Below are 20,968 nucleotides of genomic sequence, written 5' to 3' on the forward strand. Positions count from 1 at the left end.
TTATAGATATCAAGGGGAATTAGATTAATACTTGCTCCTAAGTCACATAAAGCTTTGGTAAACTTCATGGACCCAACTGTGCACTCTATGGTAAATGCTCCAGGGTCAGGCTTTTTCTGCACTAAGGATTGTGAAGAAACAGCGCTACAATGGTGGATGTTGTCCACCAGCTCATAGCTTACCTTCTGCTTCTTTGTTAGCAATTTCTTCATAAATTAAGCATAGTTTGGCATTTACTCAAGTGCCTCCATCAATGGCACATTCACTGTCAGTTGTTTCATTATTGCCATGAACTTGCTAAATTTTTTGTTGTCTTCTTTATTCTTCGATCTCTGAGGAAAGGGAGGTGGTGATCTTGGGATTTCTTTCAATACCACTTCCCCTTTCTTTTCATCTTCTTTCTCTGAAATATCAACAAAACCATCCATCTTCTCAGACTCTACTGGATTGCTTCCTTCTGATTCATCAACAATTACCTCCTTCTCTACGGCTTTGCCCATAAAAGGGCCAGATAATATCTTTCCACTCCGAGTAGTAATAACTAAACAAGAGCCATCAGTCCGTGAGTTTTGAACCGTATCACTAGGTAAAGTACCAGCTTTTCTCTGGTTCAGAGTAACCGACAGTTGGCTTATCTATTGCTCCAACTGATTAATAAAAGTAGAGTATGAGCTAACCAACTGATTGAGGGTAGAAAATTCACTTTTCATAGTAGCTACCCCTGAGTTGGTAGCTTCAACTCCCTTCAACAGCTTTTTCATCATCTCCTCCATGGACATTTTGCTAGAACTAGTCATCGCAGAATCCTGACTTCCAAGAGGAATATACAAACCACTCCTGTCATTATTATTTTTCAAATATCCCTGATCCCTATCTTTATAATCAGGTTTATCATAGAAAGTCCGACCTTGGTTCCCTTGGCTATTGCCTCGGAAACCCCCCCGATTACTCACATAGTTTGCCTTAGAATCAACACTTGTAGACATAGTACCCTGAGATTCCATAGCTTTAACAATTTTAGTTTTTCCAGATAGCAAGTACTTGGCCAGCAAGTCCATCTGTGTCTTCAAGTGGGTCATATCTTGATCTCACTCCTCATCCCTTCTACGCTGCTCCACAATAATACCACTAGCAATAGTCGGGCTATCCACTACAGAATCCCTAGAGTTCCAAGCCCGACTCTGCTTGGTTATTCTATTAAGCATGTCAAAAGCATCTAGAAAAGAGAGGTCAATAAACGAACCACCTGTAGCATTGTCAACAATAGGCTTTGTCACAGAGTTAAAAGATCTATACAAGGTATCCATCAAGTGAAATTCCATTATATTATGGTTCGGACATTGTTCAAGTTTCTTCTTAAATATTTCCCAAGTTTTGTGCAGTGCTTCAATCGGGAGCTGTCTGAAGTTGCTAATTTCATCCCTCAACTGTACTCTTCTAGAGGGTGGAAAGAACTATTCTAGGAACACATCTTTTAACTGTCTCCAGTTGGTTATAAAATCAGGCTTTAACTCATTCAACCACATTATTGCCTCCCCAAATAGAGACAAAGGAAATAATCTCAACCTAATCGTATTTTGGCTCACTCCCAGATTGTCAAAGGATTTGCAAATGATGATGAAGTTCACCAAATACATGTCCAGATCATCACCAGACAAGCCTCTAAATAATCTTTTCAGATGCAGGAGTTGGATCATGGTACTTGTTATGCTGAATTTTGCACCTGGTGCCAACAGTGGAGGACTGATAGCACCCGTTGCACCAGCTCTATCTATTCCTTCATCATCTTCATCAACCTCATATTGCATAGGTTGTTGCCCATATCTTCCTTGGACTGGATGATTTCTGTTGATGTTTTGTTGTACTGGTGCAGCAACTTATTTAGGTCCCCTTAGGTTTTGAGGATTCAGCAATTCCTTATCACCCAAGTCTTTATCATCAGGGTTCTGGTGATGTGCTTCCTATTGTTTAGTCATTCTTCCTATCAGTTGAGGTTTTGGATTGATTGGTAATAGTGGTTCTCCAGAACTTCTTGTGTTTGACATAAACAACATAGTACCTATAATAAAAGAAAACAATAGATAAAAATAAATCAAGGAAACTTAACTATCAACAAATTTTTTCATACAAACTTCTAGTCTACAATCGTATTCCCCTGCAACGGCGCCATTTTTTGATAACGCTCAAATTACACTTTTGAATGGGTGTAAGAGATCATTGTCAATATAAAACCCAACTAGGTTAGGGTCGAATCCCACAGGTAATAGGGTTTGAACTTCGATTTGTTTACGAAATGCTTTACTGATAGTTTACTATTTTCGAAGGATGGGGGTTTAAGTTTCACAGAAAGTCAAATGTCACTTTCAATACTTCAGTGTTTGTAATCAAGATAAATAGGAAACTAGAGTTATGTTCACCCTGGATTTTGGGAGTTGACAGATACTAGGCAATGATTGGGATTCTTGAAGTATGTAGAACAACAGACTATCCTTGACTATGATACTTTCTGACTTATCTTTCGACCTTACCAGACAATTTATTATCTAATTCTCTCAAACTTAGATAACTTATCAATTTCCAAAAGGATGTTATCTCAAGTAGATTAATCCAGTTATGGTATCAATCATTAAACAAAAGGTCTGTAGCTTCTGAGTCCCTGTTGATAATTCATGACCTCTAGTCTATTTCTCCGTTAGAAGCAAATAAAACCTAAGGCATAATCCAATATTTGCAACCACTAGATTTCAGTTAAAACAACAGAATTACAAGATGTTCTACTACTCTTGGAATCCATTACACACCTAGCATCATATTAAACCCTAATTCATGGATCCCAGAACTCTGGCTAATAGAATTAGCCACTCATTATTTAATGAACGAAATAACAAGTTGAATTCATGATGATAAGGATCAACTTACGAATGGATGAAAAACAACAAGTAGTATCTTCAATTTAATCACAAGGTGGAAGACTAAAAATTGTTGATAAGAAACAAGAAGAATAATTAATGAAAGAGAGCAATATACGTCCCTCTCTTCTCAGAGTTAATGTCTCCTAGATAATGACTAATTCCTAAAAACCCTAAAACAAGTCTTTAAATAGTCAAACCTAATAAATGAAACAAAATTAAAGTTTTAGTTTTCTCTTTGAATTAGACGACGATGCTTTTGACATTGCGTCAGACACCTGACGACATATGCCAGATGTCGTCAAAGATTCCAATGAATTGTTATCATCTGACTCTTCAGATGGTAATCCTGATGGAGTTTCAAAGATCTTGATGGAGCTTGCAAACTAGCATCACATTTCACTAAAAATTAGCATACTCTGCCCTCTGGTTGACGGTGATTTAACGAGATCACAAATATTTGACGGCCCTTCCGAATCATTGTCACATTTCATCTAATCTTCTCAAATTCTGTCTAATCTTGAAGGTGACTTTGATAGCCTGTCCCATGTATGATGGTACTTCAAAATGATCGTCAGATATATTTCAGCTTATTTCCACCAGCTTTAAACTGTTTTATTCTTCTTTCCTTTGGTTTCTTCCCCGATACTTATATCTGCATTAACATACAAAAAATGATCAAAAAGTACAAAATTTGCTTAAGACTTCACAATTATTCAGAGTTAAAAGCATCAAATATGTTAGCATTGACTCACACATCAACACCCTAAACTTAAATAATTGTTTGTCCTCAAGCAACCAAAACATAACTAGGAATAAACAAAGTACAATTCGGCAGCTAACTACTCTTATCAGTTCAGAATACATGCACCATCTCCATGATTAATCAAAATAAAATAAACTGTGTCTAATATTTGAAAACAACTATGTAACTCACAAGCATCTATATATGGCAAAAATCTCAGCAATAATAACCTATCACATACCTAAATTACATTCTCCGAACAAAGTAGTTAATAACAACATACCTGGTGTGCCCTCACCATAAAGAAATCTCTTTTTCACTTAGATTTACATGTATTAACATAGGGATGAACGTAAGACTCACTCTCAGAACAAAGTTCTAACATTGCGCATCTAATGCCATAGGCTTGCCCTTATAGTCAGTACTGAAGTCTTCAGATAAGTCAGTTAGCATCACTATAGGTATTTTCTAAGTTTGTAACGTAGGCTAGGGGCTAGTATGACATTCAAGGGTATTTCATAGTGACTATACCTCCTTGGTACTACATTAACTCACGGGGTTTAAACTTTTGACCTTCTTTTCTTCCCTCTTCTATTTGTCAAGTAGTCTCAAGATGGGTGTTCTCTGTTCACGCATTAGATCAACTTATTCATTTTTCTCTTTTCTATATACTTTTTCACTATACCTAACTTGTTATTCATTTTCTTTATTTTCCCTCTCTTCATACTCATAATGCATCAAGCACCCCTATAGTAGCCACCCTCAACTTAGGCTATTTGCCAAAGTCAAGGTGCACAATGTCCAAGGAGAACCAGGGCCAAAACATGTTCATTGTGATATAATAGGAATATGAAAGGTGTACAAGAAAGAATTAGGCTATTTAGGCTCAAAAAAAAGAATCAAGGGATATTGTTCACACTTGGATGGTCATTTAAGCTAATATGGGTTAACATGAAAAAATGGCCTATGATCCGTTGCTAAATGCCTATCCTATGACTATGACACGACGAACTGAGCAAGTTTTAGATTTAACGCACAATGGGAACTGAGTAAGACCTTACATGCATATGGCACACAAGTATATAGCATATCACTACTCCTCTGTTTCATGCATTTGTTCTCTACAGGTTATCTATTTACCACACTAGTACCATAAATAGATACATAGTGGTCACACTAGAAGCACTTCACACAGTTCACAACATATCAGACCACTGGAGACGTACTCAAAATTCACTAAACGAGCTAACTACCTCAAGTATTTGCACTACTCCTAATTATCCACCGAATGTGTTACAACAACAGTTTCCCTATACCCTTAACTTAAAATCAAGAAATAAAAAGCACCAAGGGTTAGAATATACCTAAAATCAGTCAAGCCTGTGGATTCTAGGTCTCCGACCCTGCCATCACATCATCAGCTATCTTTTCCCCACTCATAACATCTGCCTTTGTAGTAGCTGGAGCCTGGCTCGATAAAGCACCTGCAGCTCTAGCTCTGATGGTTGCTTCCCATTTCTCTATTTCAGCCATAAACTCCAGTATTGCCCTTTTCAAGTTCTCCTTCTCTGCCTTCTTATTTGCTTTCTTTTTAGTCTTTCTCTCTTCTTCACTATCAGGCTCATATCTTTTGTTTTTGCCTTTCATTTCCCCCTTTTTCTTCTTTTTCTTTGAGGAGTTCGTAGTAAGATCATTTATAGGAATGTCTTCCTCAACATCATGTATAGTTGATCCTGTTGGCACCATAATTTGGTGTTACTGCAATATCCCAACCTCAGCCTTCACCTTGTACAATGCATCCCTAAAAGTAGCAATATCAGTATCTATCATCTCTCTTGCCCGAGTATTGAATCTGTTCTCAAGATCTGCTACCCGCACTGGCAAAGTCATGAAAGGTTCTAGTGTAGGATCGAGTACAGCTTTAAATCTTTTGTCTACAGCAGCAGCAAATTATTTGGTGAAGGCCAGTAGTTGTATCTCGCACCAATTTGCTAGCCTGGCCACCTTCATAATATCAATTGGCTAAAATTCCAACCTTCTTACTGTTAGAGAAACTGAAGCAGTCAGCTCACTTTGAGGCACTGAACCTTCCTGAGCTGAATGTGCTGGTGGTGGTGGTGATACAGTTTCGGGGCTTTGCACCCCAACATCTGGTGCTGAAACAGTCTCAGTGACTGGAGGATCTGTTGCACACCCTACATTTTAATAAAGTCGCAAGCCTGGCCGAATTTCATTTTTGCTGACAGGGTTGTGAGTCTTCTTGGCATGCATCTCATCATTAATACCTAAAATCTCAGAAATATGAGCTGCTTCACACAACCTAGTAATCAGGCATGAGAATAGATATGTAGCATCAGCTCTTGCGAGTCAAATCTTGATCTATTCTGCTATAATTTCTCCAAAATCCAAGGGGGTTTTATCTGTCAAGCTTGCAACCAATATTGCTCGATCATCCCCTAATATGTTGTCGCCCTTGGTGAGTATCAGATGAATCCGTATTAAACCCCCCCCCCCCAAAATACTTGCCTCTGAATTTAGAGATGCTTTGGAAATCTTTTCTGCTGGATTATCAACCATTCCAGTTCCCCATCTGCTATGAGTGTCGCTAGCCACTTGTGCTGATTTTCTCGATGCTTCAATCGGGCATAGAATATAGGTGAGGTAGCTCATGGGACGAAGGCTGGCCCATGAAGAAACCTATTTATGGTGGCAACTGATACATCCACCCCACTCCACGTACTACAACTTTGGTCAGGAGAGGCTTATACTAAAGTTTTATCCCCTTCTTTGCATATATTTTCCATCGTAGCCTGTTACTTCACGCAGAAATGCTGGACAAACGAAGGACAGTAAATATTGCTTCCCCTAGTAGTCCACTCCAGACCATACTCCTAGAGTTTATGCATAACCTCAGGGCATCTGATCAACCCTGTAGTGATAATCTTCTTCTCCTCTAGAATTGGCCTTCTGGCATTTCATCGATCTGTTCTACAAAGTCTATCCAAATAAATCATTTTAGCCCCATGGATTCGCCATCTCACATTGTTACTAACCTCGGGGTTTTCTTATTTCACCGAATTTCCCTGTACTAAATAATCCTTATCACCTTGGTGATCCGAAGATGGTGATTCAGACTCAGTTTCTTCAGTTGCAAGCCTCTCAAAATCTTTAGTTTTGACTGCTGGTTTAGTACTCTCAGACCTCTGCTCAGTGTGTTCTGATCCTTGTTCCTCCGAAGCTTTCTCAGATGAGGTTGTCACCTCATTATCATCAGTATCCTCCACCTCAGTAGGCTTAGGTGGAGGTGGAGTCTTTGGACTAGTCCTCTTTCTTTTCCATCTGAGCAAAGGCTCCTCATCTTTATAATCAGAGCCCTCATTGACAAGTTATAAAGGCACATTATCTATAGCTGCTTTCTTTGGTGTGGTTGGATTCTTCCTCTTGGATGTCATGCTCAGTTCTGTACAACGTAGAAATCCTTAATTGGTACTTATAATCAAACAAGAAAAGAAGAAGGATGACCTCAATTAAACATCAACACTATTTTTAGTTCCAAGGTTTGACGGCCTTTCTGATTTGTCGTCAAAGGTGTGACAGTGCTTAAAAGCATTGTCAACCTTATTCAGAATCTAAAAAATTTCTCAGCTTTTGATTGCATTTTTGAATGGCTGTCACACAGGTGCAAGGCCATAAAAATTGTCGTCAGACAACATTACAATTTCTAACTTCTTTTACTTGATTTTTCTTCTATCATTATTCTCAATTTCAACTTAGGTCATGTTCTTTAGTGAGATTTCCACGAAATTATACTGCATACCCCTACAAACCCTCATTTTTGAAGGGGCTTGAAGCATGTTAATGGGTTTAGCTCACTCTTTTGAAACCAAGGTTTCTTGTAGTTCACAATTGATCCAAAGAAAGATAAAGTTGAAGTTTTTCTTATACTTGGATGTTGAAACTTTAGCTGATGTACTCTAAGCACTTAGACTTATGAGTGAGAGAAGAATGAGATAAGAGAGGTAGAAGATTTCTTGGCTTAACTCTCAGGCTTCAACAAGGAAAGTCTTAAAATTTTGACTCAGAAGGGATTAAACTTGACAAAGCAAGGGAAATAACTCTCTAAGGAAAGAAAATTAAAACTAATAGGAAAAGACCTATGGTACGTGGGAATGTGAACAGCTGTGACTGGGCTGGGTTAGCCCAAAATTTTTAAGCTAGGCTTTACGACATTTTTAACGGCGCGTCAAATACCTGACAGCACTTCAAAATTGTTGTCAGCCTTAATAGAATAGGGCTTTGACTTGAGTATTTTGACGCTATTTCTCATGGTTTGTCATACTTGTGACAACCTGTCAAAATTGATGTCAATCCTCCTCAAGTTGACTGAAACTAGTTCACCTCCTTTGTACGACTCTTAGCTACAAATATTAAAAACACAAGTGCAATAAAATTAAAATATTGGGTTGCCTCCCAAATAGCGCCTGATTTAATTTCATGGCATGACTGGGTTATCTCGACTACTCAGACTTGGTCAAGATTCTGAATCACCACCTCATTACCATCTTCCTGGAATACATCAACGATCGAGAAGTATTCATCTCCTTCAACTACTTCATAGGAGAATGCATTTTAAATCTGGCCTCTCTTTTTCCATACCTGAACTTTAGCTCATTGAGCTCATATCAACCAACACTCTTCCCGTGGCTAATAATGGTCTACCCAAGATGATGTCTACCTTAAAATCAACATCACAATCCAATATCACGAAGTCTACAGGCAGAATAAAGTCTTCCACTTTCACCGGCACATTGTGTAATATACCAATTGGTCGTTTCACTGACCTATCTACCATGACAAGACACATCATTTTGGAGGTAGGTTCCCCCAGTCCAAGCTTCTGGTAGATATCAAGGGGCATTAGATTAATACTTGCTCCTAAGTCACATAAAGCTTTGGTAAACTTCATGGACCCAACTATGTACGGTATGGTAAATGCTCTAGGGTCAGGCTTTTTCTGCACTAAGGATTGTGAAGAAACAGCGCTACTGTGGTAGATGTTGTCCACCAACTGACAGCTTACCTTCTGCTTCTTTGTTAGCAATTCCTTTATAAATTTAGCATGGTTTGGCATTTTCTTAAGTGCCTCACCTATAAATAGAGGTGGTCTTGCATGTTATTGCATGGACTAGGAAATATGATAAGTGTGAAAAAGATTATAGTGTGTAGTAGTGAAAGAGAGAGTTAAGACAAAGAAAATATACTAAGTCTACAACTATATTCACTTTACAAATGAGAGTTATTATATTAGTGAAAGAAAGAGTTGAGATAGAGAAAATATTCTAAGTCTTTAACTATATTCACTATACAAAGCAGTAAATATATGTTTAAGGAAGGTGTTCTTATGGTGCGGCTTTGGACTCTTCAACTAATCCAGAGTTGTTTGAGTTATACATCGTTTATCAGTTGTTGTATCCTGGAGGGGACAAGTCACGAGATATATTGCTGAATCGGTGTAGATTATGCCCCAGTGGGCTTGTATCTCCTTAAAGAAAGTGAGATATCCGTGCCTCAGTCAAGAAGAAGATTATTTTATTTTATTCACTTTTGTTCCTTTTATTTTCAACTGTAATTATTTATTGTAATTTATGGTATATTACACCAACACCTAGCATATAGTAGCACTAACTAGTCTATCTTCTCAATCGACTCTATCCAGAAGGACCGAATCCTCTCTCAAATCCATATCTAATGATTACATCAAAATTATTTTTAATAAAAAGAATAACTAATCGAATTGAATTTAGATAATAAGAAAGGTTACCTGAAGAAGAGGAAAAAATCCTTCTAGCTCCTTCGTTCACATGAATATCCGACAAAGAGACCTATAAAGTATGCTAGAACAGTGTTCCCCAGCTATAGTCTCCTTTTTTGTTGAGGTCCTTATGTAAATATAAGTACCTCAAACTCAAAATACTGTCAGATGTATTTATGCATAGCATCCCTCCCAAAAGAAACACATATACAGTCGAGCGGTGCTATAAACCCTACTCTCTAAAGTCTTGACTATATGGAATGAAGAAAAAGATATTGTTGAAGATAATCCAGAACTGTTATAGTAGAAATACAATCATTCCCATTAATGGTGTCTAGTTCAACCTCCAAGCCAGTGTAATATCATAACATCATATGCCAATCTAAATTATGATCCCTTTCATCGGTACATATAATTGGATCTCCGACTATGTATAGTGCAACCAACACATCCATATCCTGTAGCGTGAAAGTTACCTCTTAAGGGTAGGTCGAATGTGTGAGTATCTGGCCTCCACCTCAAGTCCATAACAATTACTGGTTTTTGGTCAAATAGGATCTTACGTATTTTGATAATGTCATATAACCCTACTTATATAGTGTATGATATGGTCATGGGGGTGGTCATACAAAATGTCCCATGTCTACTCAACCTTCTTCGGATACACTAATGCAGTAGGATGAATAGATCCCTCGCATAATTTTTTCGACCTACTGTAATGTAAGTAATGAAGAATCAGCGAGGTCTTGGTGCAAGATGTGCGACATAATATAGTTGTACACATAATACTAAATAGTATTTAATAAATGATCAGAACAAGACATCTATGATAATTTAATTAATATTGATAATATTACATAATTTCAATCTACTTTTATAAGTGATATTTTTATCCAAACTACTTAACGATATGATACAATCCGGATTGGCTCCACGCCATTCACTAGAAGTTAAGCCTGGGAGATTCAAAGGATTCAAGGATAGTTCATGAAGTGGGAGGTACTTGAAGAAGCATCCTTACCATCAAGAGGGTGTTATTTTTTTATGAACGCACTCACATTGGTACAAGGTTCATTGGAGGAGGCAAGTGAAGGAAAAACGGGGCTAGAAAACCCCCTGAAAAGGACTTGCACCCAAGGCGCATTGGATACTCTTTTGATCCACTCTTGCATTTCAAGAGCAAATAAAAACAGCCCCTAGTGGAACTTATCTTGTAATTGGCTAACTTTTGGGCCCTAAAATTATAATAATTAGCATAAGCTATAAATACTTTTGAGGCTAGCTCATTCTCTTAGTTTTGCTTGATTATTGAGGAATTGAGGAATTCTTCTCCATTGAGTGAGACTATTGGAAAACATTTATTGAACTTTGGTTTAGAAACATTGGTTTACAGGGCGTTCATCTCCCTCTTGGTCACCGTAGGTATTAGGTGTTCGATTAGATTGTAACTGAGGGTATTAGAGTTTGACATACTCTTTTATTCTTGGTTACTTCTTTTCTTGTGTCTAATTGTCTGTTTTATCGATTATCTTTACTTTTTTTTCGTCTTTAGTTTTCATAATTTGATTCCGTATTATTTGGTATCAGAGCTGAGTTTGATTTTGTTCCTACAAAGTCAATCTTAGATCTAGTCATCTCAAAAAATTGAAAATCACAAAAACAAGTTACTATTCACGTTTTAGATCTTAGGTCATATATTAATTTTTTGATTTTTGTGTTTTCTGGTGTTTCTAGTGTTACATTTGCATTCCCTAATACTATACGAGTTTATAAACCAAATTTGAGTTAAATCGGAGCTTATTTGAGAGTTCTATCCTTGTTGGGAGCTTGGGTTGAAGACATTTGAGGTGAATTGAAAAGATGAAGATTTTGATGAATAATTTGGATAAATTGATGTTTGGAATGATTTTAGAAGGATAAAAAGTACCTACGTTCAAATTTTGAACTCATTCCAAGCTCCGGAGATAAAGTTAGAAAGATTGATGTTCTTAGTGTTCTTGGTATGTTCTTGAGGAGATTGTTATATTCATATTGAAATTCATCCAAAAGAAGGTGTTTGATCCAAAAAGTAGGAATAAAAAGATTTAAAGTGTGTTTTTGTTTGAGCATCTAAAAATATTTCAAGAATATTCAAAGAGAAAATTACACAAAGGGCATCAAGAAGGGCATTTTTGGCCTTGGAACAAGCAAGTGGCGGCCAACTTTCCCTTGACCTGCGTCTAAGGTGGATACAGCTGCTCCCAGCCTGGTTCCGCACCTCAAGGAAGTGTCTAGGGTCTCTCCTGCATCCAACCTGCACTGGAGGTGCGTTGGAACTGCTTTCATAGCTCAAAACAATGTGCAGCCTTCCCCACCTGCGCTGAAAGTGCTATATAGGTGCGCTCAAGGTGTGTGACACCTCCCAAACGTATGTCAAGACTTCCCAACGTCCAATTCAAGTTCCAAATGCATTCTAACACTTCTAAACTCCAATTTACTCAAGTTTTATTCCTTAGTTTCATTATTTGATTCATAAATTCAACTCTTGATTATTAAAACTATCAACAACTAGTAATCCACCTACTAAGTTGGATGATTAGTTCTTGAGTCCCATTTCATTCATCGTCTCATTTATTTCAAGCTTTTCTCTTTTTAATAGAATTTATAATTATTGATCCAAGTGCTCATATATTTATTTGAGTCCATCAAACTAGAATCCAATCCGATCAAGAGTAGAACTTGACACCTCAACTACCACACGAAGTATAAACCATCTTTCAACATTTGTGATCCAAGTGTGAGTTAAACAAAGGAGTGAAGAGTTTGTAAGGTTAATTTCTCTAATGATAACATGTTTGTTGTTTTTTAGTGTCTTTCTTCATAAGAAAATGGCTACGGAAGGCAAAACTTTGAAAATAATGGATAACCACTCAACCAATGCTATCTTAATGGCCATTGAAACTCTCAATCGTAAAATTGATTCTACGGGTGCTAAGATAAACTCACTAGATCTTAAAGTGTATTCTCTTGAAGGGAGTGAATCCTTCATTAGTAGAACAGTGGATATCGTAGAAGGTCGATAAAACATATCCTTATCCATACCTCAACACTTCAATGCTTCAACTAGTGGGCATGCTCTAAATTCGTCGGTTCATATTTCCTCGGAAAACTGCCTCCAAATGATCAATCCACCAATACAAGCACATGATTCCATTCCTCAAGCCACTACGTATCCACAAAACCAAAATACCTTTAGACCACTCCAATATTAATTCAACCAAATACAATATTATGAATCTAGAACCTAAATACACCAACCACCACTTAACAGAATGCCCTCATTCCAAGCACCCCTTAACAAAAATCAACCCATACAAATAGACGAGAAAGAAAGAAAAGAAAAATAAGCATAGTTTAGAGCATTCGATGTAGCTGACATGTTGGTAGAGGAAATGAGATGTAGACCAATAGATCAACGAGGTTATGGAGGTCGGAGAAAAAGATTTGGTCCAGCACTTAATGGTAGAGGAAACTTGGTAAACCGACCTCAAGGTTATGATCAATGGAACAAACAAGGTAATAGGGATCTAGATGTGGGTATCTATTCAATCAAGTTTAGTCTTACAAATTTCAAAGGAGAAAGTGATCCTAAAGCTTATCTCTCATGGAAGTCCTCTTGTGAAAGGATCTTCCAAGTTAATGATATCACCGAAGAGAAGAAAAGTTGTTATGCCATAGCCCATTTTGAAGGGTATATCAATACATGATGGGATTATGTCAAGAGATTTATAAATGTGTTGAATAAAGGAAAACCCCCTCCATGGAATGCGTTGAAGGTAGTCATGAGGCAAAGGTATGTTCCGAAGTGGTATAGACATGAGCTGCTTGCAAAGTTGTACAACTTGAGGCAAGTTAGCAAGAGTGTTATGGCCTATTATGATGATTCCAATAATTGATCTTAAAGCTCGACCATTGAGAGAACGTGAATCATGACATCATATGCTTTAAGGTTGTATTGAACAAAGATATCTCCTCATGCATGACTATCCACAAGTTTTATACCATAGAAGAAATCTTCCAAGCAGCCTTGGAGATTGAAGGGGATATCAGAGAAAGGGCAACTTACAAACCAAAAGGGTACTCATCTACCAATACTTGGAGTAAAAGTAAAGAGATAGAGAAATTATCATCAAGGTGGAACAAGATCAATGACTACAAGTCCAATGACAAAAAACCCATAGAGAATACCAATCCAAACTACCCTCTAAGGAATGAAGGTAACAAATATCCTACTCTCAATCCTAAAGGTTTTTAATGTTTTAAATGCCAAGGGTGGGGACATAAGGCAGGTGAATGTACCAACCCGAGAAATGCGATTATTAAGGAAGGAAAATTGTATTATCTTAGAGAAGAAGTGGGATTAGAAGATGAGAATGATGAAAAATCCTAAAATGGAGAGGGATCCCAAGAAGATGAGCAAGTAGAGGAGGATAATGAATATACTTGTCCTCAAGATGGAGAGTAAGAGGTTCCAAATTTTGTTATGAGGTGTGCAATGATTATTAAGGAGATAGATGAGTCTAGTCAAAGGGAGAATCTATTCCATACTAATTGTCTTATAAAGAAAAATATATATTTTTTGATCATTGATAGCGAAAGTTGTTCTAATGTGGCTAGTGCAACTTTGGTTGATTTTTCGAAGTTACCCATGACCAAACATACCACACCATACAAGCTTCAATGGTTAAATGATTGTGGTGAGTTTAAGGTGAATAGGCAAGTGGTGATTCAGTTGGGAATTATCATGAATAGGTGAATTGTGATGTGATACCTATGCAAGGTTGTCATCTCTTTCTTAGAAGACCATGGCAATCTGATCGTTTAAGCAAGCATGATAGGAGGACTAATCAGTACTCTTTTGCATTTAATGGTCAGAAATTCACTCACCATCTTCTTTCTTCATCTCAAGTGAATGAGGGTTACCAAAAATTAAGAGAATTGAAAGAGAAGGGTAAGAAACAAGGTGAGAAGGAGGACCAAATTGAGGAGTGTGATGAAGAAGAGGAGAAGGGAAGGTTAAAAGAGAAGAGTCCCTTGGTGATGTTGTCTAGGAACAAAGATCTTTTCAAAGAGCATGATGAGAAGACACCCATGCTCCTCCTAGCCCATGATTTTTATGCTAACCACTCTACTTCTTCTATCCCCCATTCTATTTCCCCTGTTTTGAAGGATTATGGAGATGTGTTCCCAAAGGAGTTTCCCCAAGGATTACCCCCACTTCAGGCAATTGAGCATCAAATTAATTTTATGTCGGGTTCTCAATTACCCAACAAACCGGCCTACCAAAGTAATCCAAAGGACACAAAAGAGCTCTAAAGGTAAGTTGAGGAACTCCTCAACAATGGATACATCAAAGAAAGCATTAGTCCATGTGCAGTTTTGGTGTTTCTAGGGCCAAAGAAAGATGGAACATGGCGCATGCGTGTTGATTATCGAGCCATCAATAAAATAATGGTAAAGTATCGCCACTCAATTTCCCATTTAGATGATATACTTGATGAGCTGAATGGTTCTTGTATGTTTTCTAAGATAGATCTCAAGAGAGGGTACTACCAAATCTAAATGCAATTAGGTGATGAGTGAAAGAACGCATTCAAGACCAAGTTTGGTCTATATGAATGGTTGTTTATGCCTTTTGTCCTCACAAATTCTCCTAGTACCTTTATGCGGTTGATGAACCATGTGATGAAATTGTTCCTAGGGATGTTTGTTGTGGTATACTTTGATAATGTTCTAGTTTATAGCAAATCCCGTAAAGAACATGTCTTACATTTGCGTGATGTGTTTGAAGTTCTTAGAAAAGAGAAGTTGTATGCTAATCTTGAAAATGTTCTTTTGGTATGAACGAAGTTGTTTTCCTGGTATTTGTTGTGATCTCAAGAGGAATCGAGGTAGATGAATATAAGATAGATGCCATCAAGAATTGGCCAACTCCAAAATCTATTGGTGAAGCAAGAAGCTTCTATGGGGTGGCTAGTTTTTATAGGCGATTTTTCAAAGGATTTAGTACCATTGTCATTCCCTTGACCGAGGTGATCCGTAAGGATAAAACTTTTAAATGGGATGATAAGCAAGCCAATATATTTGAAGCTTTGAAGGTTATGCTTAGCTCCACCCCCTTATTACAATTACCCAATTTTGATAAGATGTTTGAGATTGAATGTGATGCAAGTAAGGTAGGAATAGTTGTCGTCTTAATGCAAAATGATAAACATATTGCCTATTTTAGTAAAAAGCTCAAGGGCGCAACTCTAAATTATTCCACCTCTGATCTAGATTATACGTCTTGATTAGAGCCTTGTATAATTGGCAACATTATTTGTGGCACACGAAATTTGTGATTCGAACCGATCATGAATCCTTGAAATATATCTGGGCCTAAGATAAACTCAATAAAAGACATGCCAAGTGGATTGCTTTCCTAAAGACTTTTTCTTATGTAATTCATTACAAAAAGGGAAAGGAAAATGTGGTATCAAATGCATTGTCTAGAAATCATGTACTTATCTCTACATTGTCTTCTAAATTGATGTGATTTGACAGTCTAAAGACAATGTACCCCGAGGACCCCAAATTTGTTTAAATCTATCAAGATTGTGATACATGTGGTAGGGAAAGGTGGGAGAAGGATAGTGCTTCTATGCCCTACTCCAAGATTGATGGTTTCTTATTCAAAGAAAGAAGGTTGTGCATACACTCTAGCTCATAGAGAGAAATATTTGTAAGAGAGGCATACGATGGGGGCATGATGGGTCACTTTGGAATTGACAAGACCCTTGGAATCCTAGAGGAACAATTCTATTTGCCCAAGATGCGTCAAGATGCTGCTAGAATTTATGGCCAATGCATGGATTGTAGAAGTGAAAAATCTCGCCTTCTCCTTAAGGGATTATATACCCCTATACCCACTCCTCAACGCCCATGGCTTGACATCTCTATGGATTTCATTTTGGGATTGACTAGGAAAAAAAGGGGTAAGATTGCATTTTTTTTGTGGTTGACAGGTTCTCAAAAATGGCCCATTTCACTCCATGTCATAAAATTGATGATGCTTCTAATATGGATTCTTTTTTTGTTGAGCATGTTGTCAAAATACATAGAATTTCTTGGACTATTGTTAGTGATAGGGACTCTAAGTTCCTTAGTCACTTTTAGAGGTCGTTGTGGGGTAGGCTTGGCACAAAATTGCTTTTCTCAACATCTTGCCACCCACAAACGGATGGGTAAACAGAGGTAGTAAATATAACCTTGGGTTCTATGTTGCTAACCTTAGTTAAAGGAAAAATGGCCACTTGGGAGGACCACTTACCTCTAGTCAAATTTGCTTATAATTGTGTTATCCATTCGGCTATTGGTATGACTCCCCTTGAATGTGTTTATAGTTTTAACCCCCTTACCCATTTAGATCTCACTCATTTGCCTAGTAATGTTGTGATAAGCTTAGATGGAGATAGGAGAGCAGAAACTATGAAGAAGTTGCATGATAAAGTGAGAATTCGCCTTGAGAAGAAAAATCAAGAGGTGGTCAAAAGAGTAAACAAGGGAAGGAAGTGGCTTGTACTTGAATCGGGTGATTGGGTGTGGGTGCACCTTCAAAATGATAGGTTTCCAACCCAAAGAAAATCCAAATTGATGCCCCGATATGATGGTCCATTTCAAGTGCTTGAAAGGATAAACGACAATGCCTATTAGATTGACCTTCCTTCAGAATATCAAGTACACAATACCTTTAATCTGTGTGATCATTCACTCTTTGATATGATAGAAGATAATCACCCTTTGAATTTGAGGTCAAATTCTTCTCAGGATAGAGAGGATGATACAATTCCGATTGGCTCCAAGCCATTCACTAGAAGTCAAGTCTGGAAACTTCAAAGGATCTAAGAGAGGAACTTGAAAAAGCCTCCTTACCATAAGAGGGTGTTATTTGTTGATGATCGCACTCACATTGGTCCAAGGATCGTTGGAGGAGGCAAACGAAGGCAAAATGGGGCTAGAAAATCCCTTTGAAAGGACTTGCACCCAAGGCACTTTAGATCCGTTTTTGATCTGCTCTAGCATTTCAAGAGTGGATCAAAACAGCCCTTAGTGGGACTTATCTTGAAATTGGGTAACTTTTGAGCCCTAAAATTATAATAATTAGCCTAAACTATAAATACTTTTGAGGCTAGCTCATTCTCTTAGTTTTTACTTGATTATTGAGGAATTGAGGAATACTTCTCCATTGAGTGAGAGTATTGGACAACTTTTGTTGAACTTTTGTTTAGAAACATTGGTTTAGAGAGTGTGCATCTCCTTCTTGGTCACTGTAGGAATTAGGTGCTCGATTAGATTACAATTGAGGGTATTAAGTTTGAAATTCTCTTTTGTTCTTGGTTAATTCTTTTCTTGTGTCTAATTGTCTATCTTATCAATTATCTTTACTTGTCGTCTTTAGTTTTCGTAGTTCGATTCCGTATCATAATACTAAAAGGGTGGATAGGGACCCTTCAGTGTGTTGTGCCACGTATGTTCCACAAGGCACTAAGGTTGTCAAAATGTGGCTTTAATTAGTCCAGGTGGGTAATAAGACCCTCCTAAAGTTTGGGTGTGTCTGAACCTTTTCGCGTATAATTCAAGGTGGAAATAAAGCATTTTCTCATACTAAAATTTCCTCTTTGTTTCCTTTTTATGTGTCTGAAAATGCACCATGAATTGGATTTCTTGGTATTCTCTTTAAACCTACTTATTTTGTTTTTCTTGTTATTTTTTGTTGGTTTTGTAAATCAACTTGGCATGCTCATAGTGGTTTCTCCATACTTTCTTGCATTTTTCAAAAAAGTATGTTGTATTCACAAGTATTTATAATTTAATAAAGGATTTAAAATTTGTATTACGAATAAAAAAGTGGGAAGTAAGAATTACATATATGTTGATGATTGATAAAATACCAAACAACGTGCCTACTGCAAGCCGTTTGAGGAAGGTTGAGTGTACACACACCTTATCTTTACATTAGAAGTTAGAAATACCTTTTCATAATGATTGATGAAGTAAGCTTGAGATTTTATATATCAAAGTTATTATGTGCAGATTATAGATGGTCAAATATAGGATTTGTTTGAATTTCATTGTACACCAAAGAAATCAAAGAAAATTTCATTGTAAAGATTAACAAAACAAAAAAGCCTCAGAGGAATCCAATATGATCATGTGTAATGTATGCCACACCCCTTTTTTAACCAAAAGAATTAATTTTAAGTTCGAAAGGGTTTTATTATTAAGTGATAAAAGATGAGAATTGTTTCGAAAAGGATTCATTTTATAATCAACGCAGAGTCGCCACTTGACATAAAGTGGGTTTTCCAAGTCACCTTTGGAAATTCTTTTTCAAAACGGTTTGACTCTTTTAAACTGGTTTGCAAACAGAGATTCCCGCTAAGAAATTTTTTTGACAGAGGGGAAGGTGTTAGGCACCCCTTGATCCCGTGGTTCGAACACGGTCGCTAGGTGGAGCATATCATCTAATTTAACACTATCAATGTATAAATCACATAAAACACATAAAAACAAGCAACAAACAAATCAAACAAAGTTCAAAAATCAAAAAATTGTCCAGTCCAAGTTATATAGTCCCAAAAATAAAAATACGGAAATATAAATCTTATTCTAAACTAATCCTAGACTAAGCTCCAATTCTTTACCCAGTGCCTCGGGCCTTCATCACGAACCTCCTTTGCGTACATGATACGTCAGGGCATTCCCCGGTGAATAAGTACATAAGATCTCGGGGCATTCCCCGATAAAATGAATACATGTTCTCAATTTTTGAGCGTAAAAATAGAAAGAACCATTCACAGAAATTCACACATTCAACAAATCACCATTCCTAAATTTGCCTATCAAACCTATGTTTGCCTACCCAAGCTCGATCTATCGTGACATTATGACATTAATGATATCAATGAATCAAAATAAATTAACGCTTGCTTTTTGTTAATTTTCAATTTCTGACCCTCAAATAACTGATTTTACTTCTCAAATGAGATATCATTTCATCACACAGTTCATGATCAAGGGAACTAACAATGAATCAAAACAAGAAAATATTCACCAATCCAACACTCAAACTTCACCAATAATTCACATATCAAATCACGTTCCCAATCACATAAATATTAAAAGGAAGAGAAGAAAGAATTGGAGCTCAATGCCGCTTTCAAGTATTATTCGATTAAACAAGATGAAATCCACATCGGGAACCTCAAACCTCAACACAAATTCCAAATCAAATTTTGACCTCGAATCAATCTCAACTATGAATGAACCCCGATTCTTGTCTACCTGTTTGCGTCTCCAACACTAAAATTATGAAGTAAAGACAAAAACACCCTTCATTTCAGACGCACCGATCTATCCCGTTCCTTCTTCGGTGAGTTTGGGATGGGATCGGAAGATTTTTTGTTAGAGATATTGTTATCATCTTTCCGGAGTTCCGGTCATCTCAAATAGTGATGGAAAGACAGAGAACATTTTATATCTCAGGCGATAATGGTGCTTCCATGAGAGACTTCGCCAGAACAATCACTCCATCGTCGTTTCTCTCCTCTCTAGCTCAAATTCCTTCTTTTTTTTGTTTTCTCTATCTTTCTCAATTCTCTCTATCACAGTCTTATAGTGTGTCTCGATAGGTGCGTGTATTGGTGTGTGGCATCGATTAGTTTGTGTGCGTATTTTCTGGTGACAGTGAGGTGCACGTGTATGTGTTGCGATGTCGTCTGTGTATTTTTGGGGTGGGTCAGTATGTACGTATTTGCTAACGGTGAAGATTAGAAAAATAGAGTCGGCTCTCCATCTATTGTCGTATGGAAGATGAATTGAGAATAAGTGAAGTGTGTATCTAAATTATTCTATGGGGCCTGTAGGAGTGTGTGTATATAAAAATGGAAAAAGAAAATTCCCCCCAAAAAAAGGAGTATGTAGCTGTGTGTATATCTGATGGGCCCCCCTTTGTCGTGCCTTTTTCGTGTATCTATATTTCTTTTTTTAATTCTATTAAAGACTGAATGGGGAAAATGTGGGGTGTCGGAGTAGGGGTGGGGGCATGGGGTGGGAAAGGTTGTTAGGATGAGGTGTAAAAATTAGTTAGGATAAGAGAATTTTAGGGATTAGGAATTTAATTTGTTAGGATTTATTGTATTTGTTTCCTTGTGGGAAAAGTGTAAAATGGGTGAGAGTACGTGGTAAAACAAGATAAAAATGAATAAAATTCAACTTCGGGTGGGACAAAATTAGGTGTCTACGGCTTGCCCCCTTTGAATGTAAACATGAAGTGTTTACAGACAAAGAAGTAGACAACGAGACAGAATTTCTTTCCGACCATTATTCAAAAATAATGAAACAGAAGGAAGAAGGGCAACCGAGTTTTGACTTAGGACAACCTACCTACCCAAGTTATGAGGGAATCAAGTCTCAAGTATCTCA

The 20,968-nt window shown here is 37.3% G+C and overlaps 2 protein-coding genes across 2 annotated transcripts; one reads left to right on the forward strand and one right to left on the reverse strand.

Annotated features, from left to right (window-relative positions):
* Window positions 1-5,409: 5,409 nt before the first annotated feature.
* Window positions 5,410-7,981, reverse strand: LOC124895763. Its single transcript, XM_047406191.1, has 4 exons — window positions 7,906-7,981; window positions 6,761-7,012; window positions 5,727-5,849; window positions 5,410-5,588 (listed from the first exon to the last, which is right to left on the reverse strand). The coding sequence occupies exons 1-4, from the start codon at window positions 7,979-7,981 to the stop codon at window positions 5,410-5,412; spliced, it is 630 nt and encodes a 209-aa protein (XP_047262147.1).
* Window positions 7,982-14,278: 6,297 nt separating this feature from the next.
* Window positions 14,279-14,821, forward strand: LOC107872025. The gene has a single exon (XM_016718853.2). It carries the CDS (start codon window positions 14,279-14,281, stop codon window positions 14,819-14,821), a length of 543 nt encoding a protein of 180 aa, XP_016574339.2.
* The last annotated feature ends 6,147 nt before the right edge of the window (window positions 14,822-20,968 follow it).

The sequence above is a fragment of the Capsicum annuum genome, unplaced genomic scaffold (assembly GCF_002878395.1).
Source record: "Capsicum annuum cultivar UCD-10X-F1 unplaced genomic scaffold, UCD10Xv1.1 ctg995, whole genome shotgun sequence".
NCBI lineage: Eukaryota > Viridiplantae > Streptophyta > Magnoliopsida > Solanales > Solanaceae > Capsicum > Capsicum annuum.

What these genes read in the sequence shown, in the direction of transcription:
- LOC124895763 (XM_047406191.1), bottom strand. Translation starts at nt 7,981, where the DNA reads ATGAGAAATAGCGTCAAAATACTCAAGTCAAAGCCCTATTCTATTAAG. An exon ending in CAATTTTGAAGTGCTGTCAG is followed by an intron (nt 7,013 to 7,905) that starts GTATTTGACGCG and finishes CTGATTATAAAG; the next exon opens with ATGAGGAGCCTTTGCTCAGA. An exon ending in ACCATCTTCGGATCACCAAG is followed by an intron (nt 5,850 to 6,760) that starts GTGATAAGGATT and finishes ATTAAAATGTAG; the next exon opens with GGTGTGCAACAGATCCTCCA.
- LOC107872025 (XM_016718853.2), top strand. Translation starts at nt 14,279, where the DNA reads ATGCAAGGTTGTCATCTCTTTCTTAGAAGACCATGGCAATCTGATCGT.